This window comes from Chanodichthys erythropterus, chromosome 8 (genome assembly GCF_024489055.1).
Source record: "Chanodichthys erythropterus isolate Z2021 chromosome 8, ASM2448905v1, whole genome shotgun sequence".
Taxonomy (NCBI): domain Eukaryota; kingdom Metazoa; phylum Chordata; class Actinopteri; order Cypriniformes; family Xenocyprididae; genus Chanodichthys; species Chanodichthys erythropterus.
The window spans coordinates 20,192,791-20,208,301 of record NC_090228.1 but is presented as its reverse complement, the minus strand read 5'-3'; the positions used below and the strand labels follow the sequence as shown (position 1 = coordinate 20,208,301).

Here is a 15,511-nt window from a genome sequence, read left to right as displayed (position 1 = left end):
ACACATGGATGGGCCCTAAGGGCGGAAGAGACGTTCAGGAAATCACTTAGCGGCAGTAATGTGGACAGATGAGTGCAGGAAACTGAAGAGTGTTCATTCCTCTCTTTCACCTCTCAACCCCACCACAGTCGTACATCGCTCTCTCTCTCTCTTTCTCTCTTTTCCAGCGGGTGGGTTTAATTGTCGCTGAGAGACGATTCACGCCAGCCATTAGCTTTTGTGGTTTCAGCGTTTTGCTTTTGAGCTTTTAATCTGCCCTCTGATGGGAGTTTAATCTTTACTGACTGCACAATTACCTGTGAGAGACAGACACACAGATGTGTTCTATTACACTGGTATTGAATGTGTTTAGACATCGGGATTATGGTTATTGAGGGTGTCCTGATAACCAGGCCAGCAGTATCTGTGTCCACATCGATTAGTTTTATATATTATATACCCTTCCCCTTGTTTGTTTGTTTTTTTTCCAACATTTTTCATATTTTTAGAATGCTTTCTGCTAAAACTCCTAGTTCAATTTAATATATTTCACCATAATTAAATCCATTCCTACCTAAAATTCTCCCAAAATCAGCACAGAAAATGTGGAAAGTCTGCAAATTCCGTCTGGGTCTACTTCTAACCAAGACAACAAAATCATCTGTCTCTGATAGTGTTGTCTATATTCCAGATTGCAGAGAGTCAATGACATGACACTTTTCCTTAAATAAGATTAAAATATATTAACAATGAAATTCATGTTTGCAGTGACTTGATGAACATGTTTTTAACTTTTATAAATCAAATTAATTGTGATATTTTGGGTGGGGTATAAACTTAAAAACGGGTGGTACATCTGTCATGACGTAATTGAGAAAAAGCATTGAACTTTATTAAGTAGCTTGGTGTCATTTCATTATTATTTATTAAAGCATTTTATTATTATTTATTAAAGCAGTTAAGCAGTTTTTTTTTTTTCAACTTTTTCATAGAATTATAGATAGGACCCTTGTAGACCCTCAAGGTCATGTGTCAAGGTCATTTAAAAATGTCATATTTTTACTATCTTTTTTTTTTTCTTTCTTTTTTTTGTGATATGCCGATGTTACTTGTCATGTGGATTTCTATTTTAAATAAATGCAGTTCTAACTTTGTATGCATGAAAAAAAAACAATCTTTAAAAAAAAATTATCACTGTATCAAATGTTTCCACAAAAAAGCAGCACAACTGTTTTTTTAACAATAATAAGAAATGTTTTTTAAACACAATATTATTGTATTAGAATGATTTCTGAAGGATCATGTGACACTGAAGACTGGAGTAATAAAGCTTAAAAATTTAGCTTTAATGTACATTAAATAACGTACACATTTTTACCATTTTTTTTTTTAAATATTCAAATAGAAAATGTTATGTTAAATGTTACTAATATTGATATTGCTATTTTTACTGTTTTTTGTTTGTTTGTTTTTTATCAAATAAATGTAGCCTTGATGACCATAAAAGACTTATTTCAAAAACTTAAAAATCTTACTGACCTCAAACTTCTAAAGGGTAACTTTTTACCTTGAAACTAAAATGTATTTATTTATTTAGAAAATGTCAACAAAGTGTAAACTTGCACGGTTGAGGTTTCTTAAATTTTGATCATGTTTTGTCCATGTGTGTGTCTGTGTGTGTGTAGCTGGTGAGGAGAATCTATAAAGGAATTCCACTGCAGCTCAGAGGTCAGGTTTGGTGTCTTCTGCTCGACGTCCCCAAAATCAAAGAGGAGAAGAAAGACTTCTATGAGGTGAACACAGTTTCTCCATTCCAGCATAGTCATGGCTTTCTTCAGAGCTAGGTTGTTCCACAGAAGTGTGTGTGTGTGTGTGTGTGTGTGTGTGTGTGTGTGTGTGTGTGTGTGTGTGTGTGTGTGTGTGTGTGTGTGTGTGTGTGTGTGTGTGTGTGTGTAAGAGAGAGACAATCACAAACTCTTTACTTAAATATGACTTTCTAAAATAGCAAGCCCCTGAGGTTTTCAGTGTAACTCTTATGTGGTTTGACACACACACCGCAGAGGGAAACATCACCCCAACTGGACAATTGCAGCTTTACTAAAGCCCTGCAGCATCCAAGCGGACAGAAAACATGATTTGCAGGCTGTATTCTCCTTTAACTGGAGCTGTTTGTGTGTGTGGCAAAAATCATGCTGTGGTCTCTGCAGAGTGCTGACTATAATTCACTGCTAGTTAATATTTATTATGAACTCAACGCCCTGTCTCTTTCTTTCTCCAGAAACTGAAGATCAGAGCAAGGGGTTTGTCTCCAGATGTCCGTCAGATTGATCTGGATGTGAATCGTACATATAGAGATCACATCATGTTCATGCACCGTTATGATGTCAAGTGAGCATCCAAACACACATCAACAGAAATATACACACAAACACACAGGAAGTTTTAGTGTTTCATGCTACGACGGGCCCTCAATTCATGTAGTGCCAGCTGACCACTAGGGCCCCTTGGCCTTACTGTGAATATAGCTTGAACTGACTGCTAATTCCTCCAGGCCTGCAAAAGCTGACCACTGTATAAGCTGACCAATAGGCAATCTAGTCCCCTTGGCCCACTATCGGGTACTTAGGCCCCTCTACAAGCCAACCACTGAGGCTCCCAGGCCCTTTGGCGCATAAAGCTCAAGATGATAACATGTTCCATATAACAACGTCTGACATGTTTACGTTTTACGTGGCATGAGAAAATGGCATAAACCACACGAAATCCACAGTGGTCAGACTGAAACAGATTTCCAGAAATGCGATTTCAAATAACATATGAATGTAGCTAAAAATAGATTTGTAAAAATAGTATTTCATGTGATTTATTTATTTATTTTATTATTTTAGTTTATTTTTTTCTGTTCACACTTGTTAAATATGATCATATTCCTATCGGACATGTACAAAAATTGTATTTGGCCTGACAGTCTGAACATAGACTGCTTTGCTTTGTTTTTTTTGTTTTTTTTTGTTTTTTTCGCTTTGCTTTGTTTTGCTTTGTTTTGCTTTGCTTTGCTATGCTATGCTATGCTTTGTTTTGCTTTGTTTTGTTTATTCTGTTTTGTTTTTCCTGTCCTTTTTGTTATTCAAGTTGCCAAACATTTTGTTTTGTTTTAGTTTTGTTTTGCAATCAAGTATCCAAACTTCCAAATTTCATTTAATTTACATTCTGAATAATTAATTCAAGTATCCAACCATTTTATTGCAAATGTTGCATACATTGTAGTGTTTTAGCAGGCTTTCGTACTGAAGTGCTTTGCTGATGGAGACTTTTTTTTTTTTTTTTATGTAGGGCTTTAATCTGCCTGTGTAAAATATATTTTTTATTTCTTCTCGGAGGTGCTTCCATTTCTCATGGCCATAAAACTGCTACATTTAACCAGCATGTGAAATGGAAAAGTTGAGAGCGCAATAGAGCGAGAGAGAGAGACGCCCACACCCCACCGTTTCTCTTCGAGTTATTGGTGTATTGAATTGTGACAGGGCTAAAGCACTCATATTGACTGATGTGACATTTACCTGTGGAGATTTGAAAGGGTCAGATCATTTTCACAGTGTGGCCTTAGACATCCACAAGACAGAAAAACGGATAGGAAATGAGACAATGAGAGAGGAAAAGAACAGGCCATGCAAAAATGTGCTAAAACTAAATGATCCATGGTATAAAATTGAAAAGCAGAATGCAGGATGTTTACATGATTGTTTTGTGTGTTGTATTTCAGACAGCAGGATCTGTTTCATGTGCTTACAGCATACTCCATTTATAACACGGTGAGTCAAATAATACTCAAAAAATACCCCCTTTTTAAAAATAGCTATGTTGATTTCAGTTTATGTCCCTATATTAATATATTAAATATATAAAATTGCTGTCTAGGCAATCATGTGTTTGCTCTTGATTTATGTGTGGAAAGAAGCCGCACACTATGGATTCTCTCTCTTATGGGGTGTGTGTGTGTGTAGGAGGTGGGCTATTGTCAGGGCATGAGTCAGATCACTGCTCTGTTACTCATCTATATGAATGAGGAAGATGCTTTCTGGGCACTGGTTAAGCTGCTCTCTGGACAGAGACATGCCATGCACGGTACATGCACACACTTTTACCGACTCTAAAACAGAGGTACTCAACTGGTGTTGAGTAGCATTGATAATAATCATAATAATCATAATCATCATCATAACAATAGTGCATATGTAAGATGGCAAAATATGTTTGTAATGGAAGAGAGAATGAAAGATAATCCAAACAGCCAGCAATTTTAAATAAATACATATCTAAAATAAATGATAAATAATAATAATGTTATTTATTTATTTTAATTTTTGTTTATTTTGAAATTCAAGATAATCCAAACAGCCAGCAATTATAAAATTAAATATCTGAAACAAATCTAAACTAACTAAATAAATAAACAAACGATAATAATAAAAATAATAATAATAATAATAATTATTATTATTATTATTATTGATTTTAATTGTTATTCATGTATTTTTTCAAAGAACTGATAATATAATATATAATATATATAGTCAAACCAAAATTCATTCTGACACCTTGAACATTTCATTCATTAATACAGTTTATACCACTGTAGTTTAAAAAATGGTAATAAAATATGACAAGATCTCAGAGTTTTTTATATATATATATATATATTATATATTATATATATATATATTATATATTATATTATATTATATATTATATTATATTATATAATTAAACTTTGACCTGACCATGTTTTGCTTAAGTGTTATCTGTATATTTATAAACTAAAAAATACATAAATATCTATGATAAATATATATTATAAATCACATAAATATCTAAAATAAATAATTGAATTAGTTAATAATAATAATAATAATACATTTAGGCTTATGTAATTCATAGTAATATTAATACATTTTTGTTTTTACTTTTTTTCCCCTATGATTACATTTTGGTACTGTGTTGAGTCACCACTGGATGTCCAATGTAAAATCAGTGTCCTGAATCAAAAACCACAAAGCAACAACGCTCATTTCATGTTTATTTATTCATTCAGTACTGTATATTCTAAACATGCACTTCAAGTACAATTTCTGTACCAAATTTAAAAAATGTTGTTTTTCTAGGTTTCTTTGTACCAGGGTTCCCTAAACTCATGCGCTTCCAGGAGCATCATGACCGTATCCTGCAGAAGATGATGCCTAAGCTCAAACAACATCTAGTAAGACATAGAAAAAACACCTCCAAAACATGTACTACATTCAAAATGTGACAGTTTGAGCCACTTCACTGATTAATGCTTTGTGTCCTATATTAACTTTTCACAATGGCTGAAAAGCTTCATATGCAGTCTTATTTTTGGCCTATATTGTGTTCTCTATTTGTCTGTGTATTGGTACCTTTTCTGAAGTAAACCCGAGCAGCTGGCCAACCCTGAGTGCTCATGTAACAGAGAATTCACAAAGAAATGCCAACGGGGATTCATTAAAGGGCAGAGTAATTAATAAAAGGCAATATTAATTAGTAAAGAGATAGATAGAGGGATGAATGAATCAATTATTTGTGTGTGAAAGTCAGCCTTTGATGTGGGAGGATTAGAAAGAGGATAAACGAGAAGGATAAGCTTCACTCTTTAAAGTGTGTGTGAACATATGGCCCTATACTGTAACAATATACAACCATAGTACTTGCACTATTTTTGCAGTACATACACTGTGCACAATATGTGAATCTTCTATATTCATGAGATGCATGTACCTGGATGACCTACATTTGAGGAATACAAATGGTGCCATATACAACCAAAGATCACACACTGTGTGTAATACTGGATTGCACTGACTGATAGCATTTTTTCCCTTTTAATTATGTTTTACTTTTATTTTTTTTACAAAGTAGGATTTTTGAAAAAAGCCACACACACACACACACACACAAAAAAAAACATAAATGTGTAACTTACTACTTTTTGAAATGGTAATGGTTACACATTGTGTACTTTTCCCCATACTATTTAAAGAAGTATACACTGTGCAGTGTGTAATACACTAGTGTGTAGCTTGTGAGTGCATGCATAAAATGTTTTTATCCATCTTTTTTTGCCATTCACTTAACAATAACTGTAATTTTGCTGCCCTCTACAGGATAACCAAGAGGTGTTCACCAGCCTGTACACTATGAAATGGTTCTTTCAGTGTTTCTTGGATCGGGTATGGACACTTAAAACATTATTTCATCAAATCAGAGCATATTATTGTTTACTGTCGTACTATTATTTGTGAAACCTCACTGATTTGAGTCCATTTATGTGTGTTTTGAATAGACTCCGTTTACACTTACGCTGAGAATATGGGACATTTATATTTTGGAAGGAGAGCGAGTTTTGACTGCGATGTCCTACACCATCCTCAAACTACACAAAAGTAATGACTGTGTGTGTTGTGAATTCGTGTGTCTGTAACTTCAAAATTGCTTCCAGGTGTTAGCTAATCCTGAAAAATCCCCCCAAAAACCATCATAAAAACTAACAATGATTCAAATATTCATAAATAAAATAAAATGATCTATGCAAGGGACAGTGTGCAAAATAAACCCTGAAAGGACTTAATCATAATAGACTGTATAGTAATTGAATGTGATTCTTCTTAGAATTTGAACATGTCACATTCTAGTTGTAACTACTTGTCTTATCTCTGCCGTGTGTGTGTCTGCATGTTAGAGACCCTCTTGAAGTTGTCCATGGAGGATCTGGTGAAGTTTCTGCAGGTGACTCTGTCAAAGGATTTCTTTTTTGAGGATGACTTTGTGATAGAGCAGCTTCAAAACTCCATGTCTGAGCTCAGACGATCTAAATTGGATCTGCCACCTCCAGGTACTTTAAACACACACGCTGAAATTATGGCAAATCATAAAATGTATGGCTGTGTGTCACCACCCATAGAGGGAAACATCCTGTTGCACACACTGTCTTCTGGTAATCTATCTCTGACTCTTATCTACTTTATCTTTTCCTTTATCTCTTGCACACACACACACGCACACACACACACACACACACACACACACACACACACACACACACACACACACACACACACACACACACACACACACACACTCATCCACTGCTACTATGTACTGTTTGTCTAATCTGCATTCTCTCCCTTTCGCTTCAAACATAGCCTCTGCTTACACTAGTGGGTCTGGGAAAGGAGGGCGCCAACCCTCCTACAAAACCAACCGGTGGGCAAAAACGCACTGACTACTTTATCTGTCAATCAACCAACCATTCGTTCGTCTACCCCTATACACACACGTCCCTCTCCCCTCGTTTGTTTCTCTGTCTCACACAAAACCTGGGTTCTTCAACAAAACATTTTTGGGGGGTTCGTTTAATCAAAACCTTTGTTATGGGAATGTCAGATTTTTTTTTGTGGCGTACTATATACTAGAAACATGTAAAAGGACAGTTATAAGGAATATGGTTACCTTAAACATATAAAAAACGGATAAAAAGTTTTTATTTATTTTTATGTCATACATAGAGGGAGTTATATATATTTTATTATTATTATTATTATTATTATTATTATTATTGTCCGATGAAAGATGATTCTGCTCAGTAGATGAAAAGGGTCCAAAATTAACTTTTTGCCACACCGGCAAACAAATTAATATATGTATATATATGAGCTACCTACCTCATCATAGTTGCACTTCCAACACAAAGACTGTTTCAAAAGGTAGGCATCGGTGTCATGCTGCCTTCTAAGATACCAAATTTTGGCTAAATTCTAAGGCACATGTCTTTCATGGAAAAGTCCCAGAATGCATTGCAACAGATAGATTATTTCATCATTACCTTAGCAATGTGCTGACAACAAACTATTAGAATCAATTCTGAGTCAAGTCTCCCAGCTAAGAGGGAACATCCCCAATATTCAGAAATAATGTGTTCATAACTTAATGGGAACATTAGCAAAGAATACACAACCATTCTTGATTTAAACAAGAAAGTAATTTGGCCTGTAACCTGTTGCCTGGCAAGTCCAGAATGATATATCTTCTACAAGATATATCAGTCTGGTCAGTCCGCCCTCCGTCGCGCCTCAAGTCAACTCCAAACCGTACCATGCAATCAGATTCGTTTATTTCAGTGACGCAAACAGCGTCACTCTAGTGCAGCGAAAGTCCCTTCAATATCAACAAATATTGCGCACAGGAGACCCGAGAGTTTGTTCTATTCAGCCGTGAATTCAGTTTTAAATGACCAAAAACACATTAATTATTTACTTTTCGCTGTTGACTCTCGTCGCTTTGCTAACGTCATATCCGCCCTTCTCTGATTGGTTTACTCCACTTCCCGTTTGCTCGGATTTGCTCCGCCCTAGAAATCGAATTGATTCAATGGCCGACCAGACTCATACACTGGTACAGTGGTGAAGCTGGATTTTCCAGGCAATGTAACCTGCATTTGGTGCTTGGCAAATCTTAATTTTGGAACCAAAGTATGATAAACTAGCACCTTTGGAGGTGTTCACAGGTTTGTCTGTATTTGACGTTTCTGTTCCTCACGGCCACTTCTCAACGCACACCAAGAACCGCCCCAACCATCAGTATTTGTGTGTAAACGTTCATCATTCCCTTGACGTTTTCTTCAGTTTCCTTCACTGCGAACTTGAATATCGTGCACATGCTGTGTGTTCCAAAACGTACCTAACACATCCTTTCTCCACATGGTTTTTATGTTCACAGTCAGGCTTGAACTGTAAGTGTTGTTTTAATATTTTTATTTGTATTTTTTTAGCTTCTTGAATCCTCAGTGTTCCCAAACTGAGCTTTGATTTGACACCAGCCATGGATGTTTGTGGTTTATTTTTATTTGAATGAAGTGCTAACTGTAACTCTTGCTTTATTTGGCAGTTTGGTTCTTCTAAAAAGACATTCAGCTGCATGACTGTTGCACTTCAGTGTGTGTTTATATTGTCATGGTTTAAAGACTCCATGAAATGCAGTTTGCTTTCCAGCTGACATTTTCATTCTACAGAGCATTTTTTTGTTCATAAATTTGTAAATGCCCCTGGGTGCAAGAGTCGACGTCAATATTTTGATCTGTTTCGATTTCTTGGGGTCTTTAATACCTGACATTTCTTTGTTGATGTTGGCTCTGATTGGCTGATCTGTTATCACCCGTGCAGGTAAGGAGGATGAGTTTCCTAAGAAACCATTAGGTCAGCTCCCCCCCGAGCCTCCAGGATTGGCGGCAGCAGCAACCAATCATGTGGCTAACGGGCAGCCGGTCGGACAGACGGGTGAGGGTCTACCCCATCGTGGTCCGAGCCCTGCCGCAAGCATCAGTAAACGAGCAGAGTCTGGTCCCATCACTGATGGAACACCAGAGAGGTACCAAGAGAGTCGGCCATCCAGCTCACTGGACAAGGTGCCTCATCCAGAAAGGGATAGACGGGGTGTAGACCCTCAAAAGGAGAGGATCCCAACCCACATGCCCAACAACAGTGCAACAGCTGGTGGGAAGGCGTTGACCCAGAACCAGACAAATCACAACTCCAATGCTAGATCCAGCATGCGCAGGGACAAGCCTCGTTGGGTCAAGCCTTCCGAAGGCAAACTGGAAGCAGTCAAGGCTGCAGCACTTCGGGAAAGCCAGTCGAGTCTAACTATGGGTGTTCCACCCTCGCCCAGCTCCCCAACTCCAGAGGAGGCCACCGGGGCACAGCGCCGCCCCCGTTCACGCGCATTTGCTCCAGGCTCCAACCGCGCTTCAAATGCCTCGCAATACGACAATGTCCCAGGACCAGATGGAGAGGTTATGGAGATTATAGAGCTGGAGAAACCACCTTCTCGCCCCCCATCCCGACCATACGTCGGACCTTCTTTGAGACAAGGCAGTCCCACCCGTCCTCCTAGTGGTGGAACCAGTGTTTCTCCATTTAGAGTGTCCAAACAGAGCATGATGCAATCCAAACCGGAACCTCGTGCACCTCTGCACTATCCACCTGGCATTACGCCTGTCTACACTCCCTACGTTTCGGATTCTCGGCCAGAGGATAGGCTCTACAGCCAGCCGTACGCTGAGCAAATTTACGCAACTACGGGACGTGGCTCATCTAACCCTTCGCCAGAGAAAACTTTGATGAACAACAGCTACTTAACCTACCGACGGCCACCGCCAAACATGCCCCCTCTCAGGGTTGCTCCGGCTGAGCTTTCATCCCAGGTAGACAGTGTTAGCGAGGGTGGGTATTACATGAGGCAGCCCACCAGATTGGTGGGGTCTCCTGCTTACCCGCCCACAGAACTACGTTATGAGGGACACAGACGAAGAGAGGGCTGGTATGGGGACATGGAGGCAGGGCCTCCGCGATCTCCTGTGGGACTACCACGATCTCCCAGCTTCCAGAAAGCTCAGCTGTCTCCCGTTCACCCCGTTCAGGAGTTTAACTTTGCACCTGCAAATATTTCGGACGCTGTGCACCATTTCAGAGGACCCTACCAAGAGCACTCCGGCAGGCAACAGCTCCCCCACCCACTGTTCGGAGGAGCACACTACAGGCAGGCGCAGGAGGCCTTTGCAATGCAGGAGTCCATGCTGCTCTGAGAGGGACAGACAGAGACCGAAATAGAGGGATACACTGTACGAGTGATGGCTAGCAAGCAGTTTTGTGTTGGTTTAATGTTTTTGCATTCTGTTTTGTTTATTTGTTTGTTCGTTTGTTTGTCTGGCAAGTCTTACCAAACAAGGATCGCCAGTTTCAGGCATTTGTACTGATCAAAGACTGATTGAAGAATTATGCTTTTGTTTTTGTCCGTAAAATAATCATTAACTGCCGATGTGAGTTATATAACAGAGCTTAAATGTGCAAAGAGAGGTTTTTGTTGTTTGTGTAATTAGTACACTGAGATATTTAAATGGAGGTTTATGGACAAACTCAGTTACTGATCTATTATCATCTATTTTTTTAATGCATTTCAGACATAAACATACTTTAGAGGATACTTTATTCCTTGATTGTGAATATATTTTTTAAGAACAAAGATTTGTGTAGGTTAGATACAGTATGTATAATTATGAACAACTAAAATAGTGAAAATAGTTGCTGTTGGACAGAATATTTCAATGTATCACTACAGTGTTCATATGAAAGTAAAAACCTTGTTTGTAAGGCTTGTTTTTGAGGTTATATATAAAAATGCAGATATTTAATTTTAAGTTGAAAGGGAAGTTTAGGGGGTATGTGCATTCTCAAAATCTGTTAGGCACTGACCAGCAAAGTAGATCTTATATTTTCAGTTCAAGGTTAAAACATAAAATAACTGATCAAACTGATTGATACTAGAGTTTGTTAAAATGATGAAAGCTTCCCTGGATTTGGACATTGTATATTGTCACTAGCAGATAACTCTGTAACAAAGGGTGAAATAAAGTAAATTGGGCCACTTTTGGCACTCAAAGTGGCCCAATTTACCCAAATTCATCCAATAAATGTATGTGATGCCCAATGCAAGTTATGCAATTTGTTACTGAAAACTCTGTTTGAATTCAATAATATGGCTGCTAGTTTGTTATAGCATGCAGCTGCAGTGTTAAGTTGGTTGTACCTGTGCTGTTACTCAGTGGAACTCTTCTAATAATGGACCTTTTTTATAGCAGCAAGATTATCAAATTCAAATTTCACAAAAAGCACAGGTTTTACACATTATAAAAACAATCAACTCACAGATCTCTACAGATCTATTGATCATTTTTTCAGTATATACCATTTCCTAATCTTATTTAGGAAACTAGATTAAGCTCCTAACCCATTAACCTGTTTTTGAGTGAATTTTTTTTTTTTCTTCTTCAGCCTACTTGATTATATGGCATGGCAACACTACCAACTCATTTGACACATTCATTTTAAAGGGTTAGTTCACCCAAAAATGAAAATTCTGTCATTAGTTACTCACGTTCATGTCGTTCCAAACCTGTAAGACAGGGATGGACAACTCCGGTCCTGAAGGGCCAGTGTCCAGCAGAGTTTAGCTCCAACCCTAATCAAACACACCTGAACCAGCTAATCAAGGTCTTTAGGATTAGCAGAAAGTTATAGGCAAGTGAGTTTTTATCAGGGATGGAGATAAACTCTGCAGGACACTGGCCCTCCAGGACCGGAGTTGTCCATCCCTGCTGTAAGACCTTTGTTCATCTTAAGATATTTTTGATGAAATGCGTTAGCCTTCTGGCCTCTGACTGTAACACAATTACCACTTTTAAGGCCCAGAAAGGTAGTAAAGACAGAGTTAAAATAGTCCATGTGACTACAGTGGTTCAACCTTAATTTTATGAAGCAACGAGAATACTTTTTTGTGCGTAAAAACAAAACACAAATAATGACTTCATTCAACAATTTCTTCTCCTCCCTGTCATTCTCCTGCGCTGTTTACGTTGTACAGTGCGTCCAGGTTCTACTTCAGAAAGCTGACACTTTATTGGCCGCTTCTGCGTCAGCATGCTGCCAATACAATGAACAGCGTCGGCCAATACTGAGTCGCCGTTCTGATGTAGAACCCGGAAGCGCTGCACTGTGTTTACTACGTGATTAGCATAGGAGACTGACGTGAAAGAGAATAAATTGTTGAATAAAGTTATTTTTGTTTGATTTGTGCACAAAAAAATATTCTCGTCTCTTCATAACATTAAGTTTGAACCACTGTAGTCACGTGGACTATTTTACAGATGTCTTTACTACCATTCTGGGCCTTGAAAGTGGTTATTGTGTTGCATTCTTTTGAAGGCCAGAAGGCTCACGGATTCCATCAAAAATATCTTAATTTGTTCCAAAGATGACTGAATGTCTTACAGGTTTGGATCGACATGAGGATGAGTAATTAATGACAAAATTTTCACACACCAGTATATTTGCTACTGAATATGTAGCAGATTGATTATTTCATAATATACCATAATGACCGGACCAAACAGCTTTCAGAACACTCCACGCAACACACACTGCTAATGTATCCCTTTCTGATGCCATCTGCTATCATACCACTGCAAAAAAAAAAAAAAAAAAAATTATTCAGTCTTATTCATGGACAAGCAAACTAATTTATTCTCTGCTCTAGCCCCAGTTGTTTCCTTCTTCCAGGCCTGTCATTTCAGTACTGGTTTAGTACACTTTGGCCGAGTATTCCAGTTCAGATTGTTGTACTGAATATTATTTCTTTGTTAAACTACTAAATGCAACTTGATTATCAGATTTCCCCTTCTCTAATAAAACAACATGGGGTGATTTTAAAAAAATAATAATGTGGCAGCTGTTTTGTTTGTGTGTGTGTGACAGTATGAAATATGTCATTGTGTTCTGACATCTCCAATTGTTTAATGAATTGTTTCAATTCTAGGTACTGTAAAATATTTGGATGTACAGTACATACTTGTTACAACCACCAGATGTCTCCCTCTGCTTGAACACATTGTGCAATACAATACAAGAGATCACTTTCAAACTTAACAATTCATGAAGCAGTAGGTGCATGATAAAAAAATGATGCGCAGTATAAATGTTTAATCTTCATTGTAAATGACTATTGACTCTTAGGTTAATTTTGTCATTTAATAAATGTCAGAAAAGACATTAATAGGCAGGCCCTGATGACCTTTTGGTCATTCATTAAAAACCTTTCACGTTTAAGATAAAAGCTTTTAAAATGCTCAAAAGGTAGAACTATAGCCTAACCCTTCATGAGTTCAATTCCCCAGATACACTTACGGATAAATGATTCATTTATTAATCATTTATTAATTATTAATTTATAATTATTTATAAATTATTTCCAAAACACTACATTGTGTTGAAAACAGCAGGCAACCTGAGCAAATACTGCTTTGAAAATAAGATTGGTTGATGTTTATTATCTCGTTGTTTTCAGTTCCAAGTTTGTCTCAGCCAAACATAGATGTGGGAAATGTTTGAATTAATTCTCCAGCTGTGCATCTCATTTAGTATGAAAACAATCTATAGCCACCTCTAAAGCCAGAAAATCGAATTTCACTCTGGCGTAAGAACCGAAACATCGAGTTGCCTTGTGTTGAAATTATACTGTATGTGTGTCAACGTTTTTTCCTGGAACAAACAAAGAGGAGATGACTAGAGGAGCCTTCAGGTCACTGGAAACTATTTGTTGTTGAGTGTTTAGAATGACATAATTTATGGGCGTCCTGTCAGCGTGGACTTGAGGCTTGATCTGTTGATTTATGCTGTCAAATTTGTTAATGTGACCCACTGTTTATAAAGACTGACCTAAAAATGAGTCGACCACGGGCTGAATAAAGAGAAAAACCCAGCTGAAAGAAACCGCTTCAGTCAGCCTAAGGTGGTTTGTTGATCTGAACTGGTTTAAGCTGGTCTAACTGGTCTCTCAACTAGATCAAAATAGATTTAGCTTCTTTTTTTTTTTCTTTCTCTTTTCAAACAAAAATGTGACTTTTTCACAAATTTTCTTCAAGGTCTTTTACAAATATGATAGTTCTTAGGTACTATTGATCTAAAAGACAATTTTGTTTTATTTTTTATTTGACTTTTTTTTTTTTTTTTTTTTACTCACACACTTGGTAGTTGTACAGTAAATACACACATACCTAGAAACCTCTCATCAGATGTGGATGTGTACAGACACATACCAGTGAAAACCCCTCAGACGTCTAAGCACAGATGTCCGCATGCATGAACACACTCTCTCAAGGTTTCATACATGAAGCACAATATGAGACTAGATTGCAGCTGTCATGACTGATGTGCAAGAGATATTATGTGATTTACATTGAGACTGGAATTATGGGCTTGAATGGGGATAGATTTCCTCTTTACAGTGTTTTAAGATGGTGCAGGCAAACAAGTTACTTAATAATCAGCTGAAATGCACCTTAACCTACAGTTAAACTCATGAGTTAATCATTATTAGGTCATAATTATTTTCACTGCAGCTTCAAATTGTTCTACACGTAATATGCTTAGCAGTGTCTACACTGCTGGAATTCAAATAGAGAAGAAGAAGAAGAGAGCTAGTTCAAGATGAGCATTTCTGGTTAAAACTTAACAGATGAGCGATGTTTCACTAGATAAGACCCTTATTTCTCATCTGGGATCGTGTAGAACAATTTGAAGCTGCAGTGAAACTAATTATGACCTTCAACTGTTTGGTGCCCATTGAAGTCTACTATAAGGAGAAAAATCCTGGAATGTTTTCATCAAAAACTTTGATTTCGTTTCAACTGAAGAAAGAAAGACATGGACATCTTGGATGACATGGGGGTATGTAAATTATCAGGAAAAGTTTATTTAAAAGTGGACTTATCCTTTAACACTGTAAATGTGGCCAATATCAGATTTCCAGTGTGAACAGGTCATGGTTCGGAACTGACCTGAATGCGTAAAAGAACGATACAAACAGGGTTGCCAGGTTTTTACCAAGCGGCAACCTCCCCCAGTTTCTC

At 37.5% G+C, this 15,511-nt stretch overlaps 2 protein-coding genes across 9 annotated transcripts in view; both read left to right on the top strand.

The window, feature by feature from the left end:
• Positions 1-13,325, top strand: part of usp6nl (USP6 N-terminal like) — a 69,834-nt gene extending 56,509 nt beyond the window's left edge. For all 6 annotated transcript variants that reach the window (XM_067392259.1, XM_067392256.1, XM_067392257.1 and 3 more), the window contains 9 exons: positions 1,665-1,772; positions 2,258-2,367; positions 3,743-3,791; positions 3,984-4,104; positions 5,142-5,236; positions 6,159-6,224; positions 6,338-6,437; positions 6,734-6,886; positions 9,213-13,325. In XM_067392259.1, the coding sequence (XP_067248360.1) occupies positions 1,665-1,772; positions 2,258-2,367; positions 3,743-3,791; positions 3,984-4,104; positions 5,142-5,236; positions 6,159-6,224; positions 6,338-6,437; positions 6,734-6,886; positions 9,213-10,633 (2,223 nt within the window). In that variant the 3' untranslated portion in view covers positions 10,634-13,325. The remainder of the gene's footprint in view (positions 1-1,664; positions 1,773-2,257; positions 2,368-3,742; positions 3,792-3,983; positions 4,105-5,141; positions 5,237-6,158; positions 6,225-6,337; positions 6,438-6,733; positions 6,887-9,212) is intronic.
• A 1,729-nt stretch (positions 13,326-15,054) lies between these two features.
• The window catches only part of cpm (carboxypeptidase M), a 51,722-nt gene continuing 51,265 nt past the window's right edge, over positions 15,055-15,511 (top strand). For all 3 annotated transcript variants that reach the window (XM_067392250.1, XM_067392253.1, XM_067392252.1), the window contains exon 1: positions 15,055-15,329. In XM_067392250.1, the coding sequence (XP_067248351.1) occupies positions 15,319-15,329 (11 nt within the window). In that variant the 5' untranslated portion in view covers positions 15,055-15,318. The remainder of the gene's footprint in view (positions 15,330-15,511) is intronic.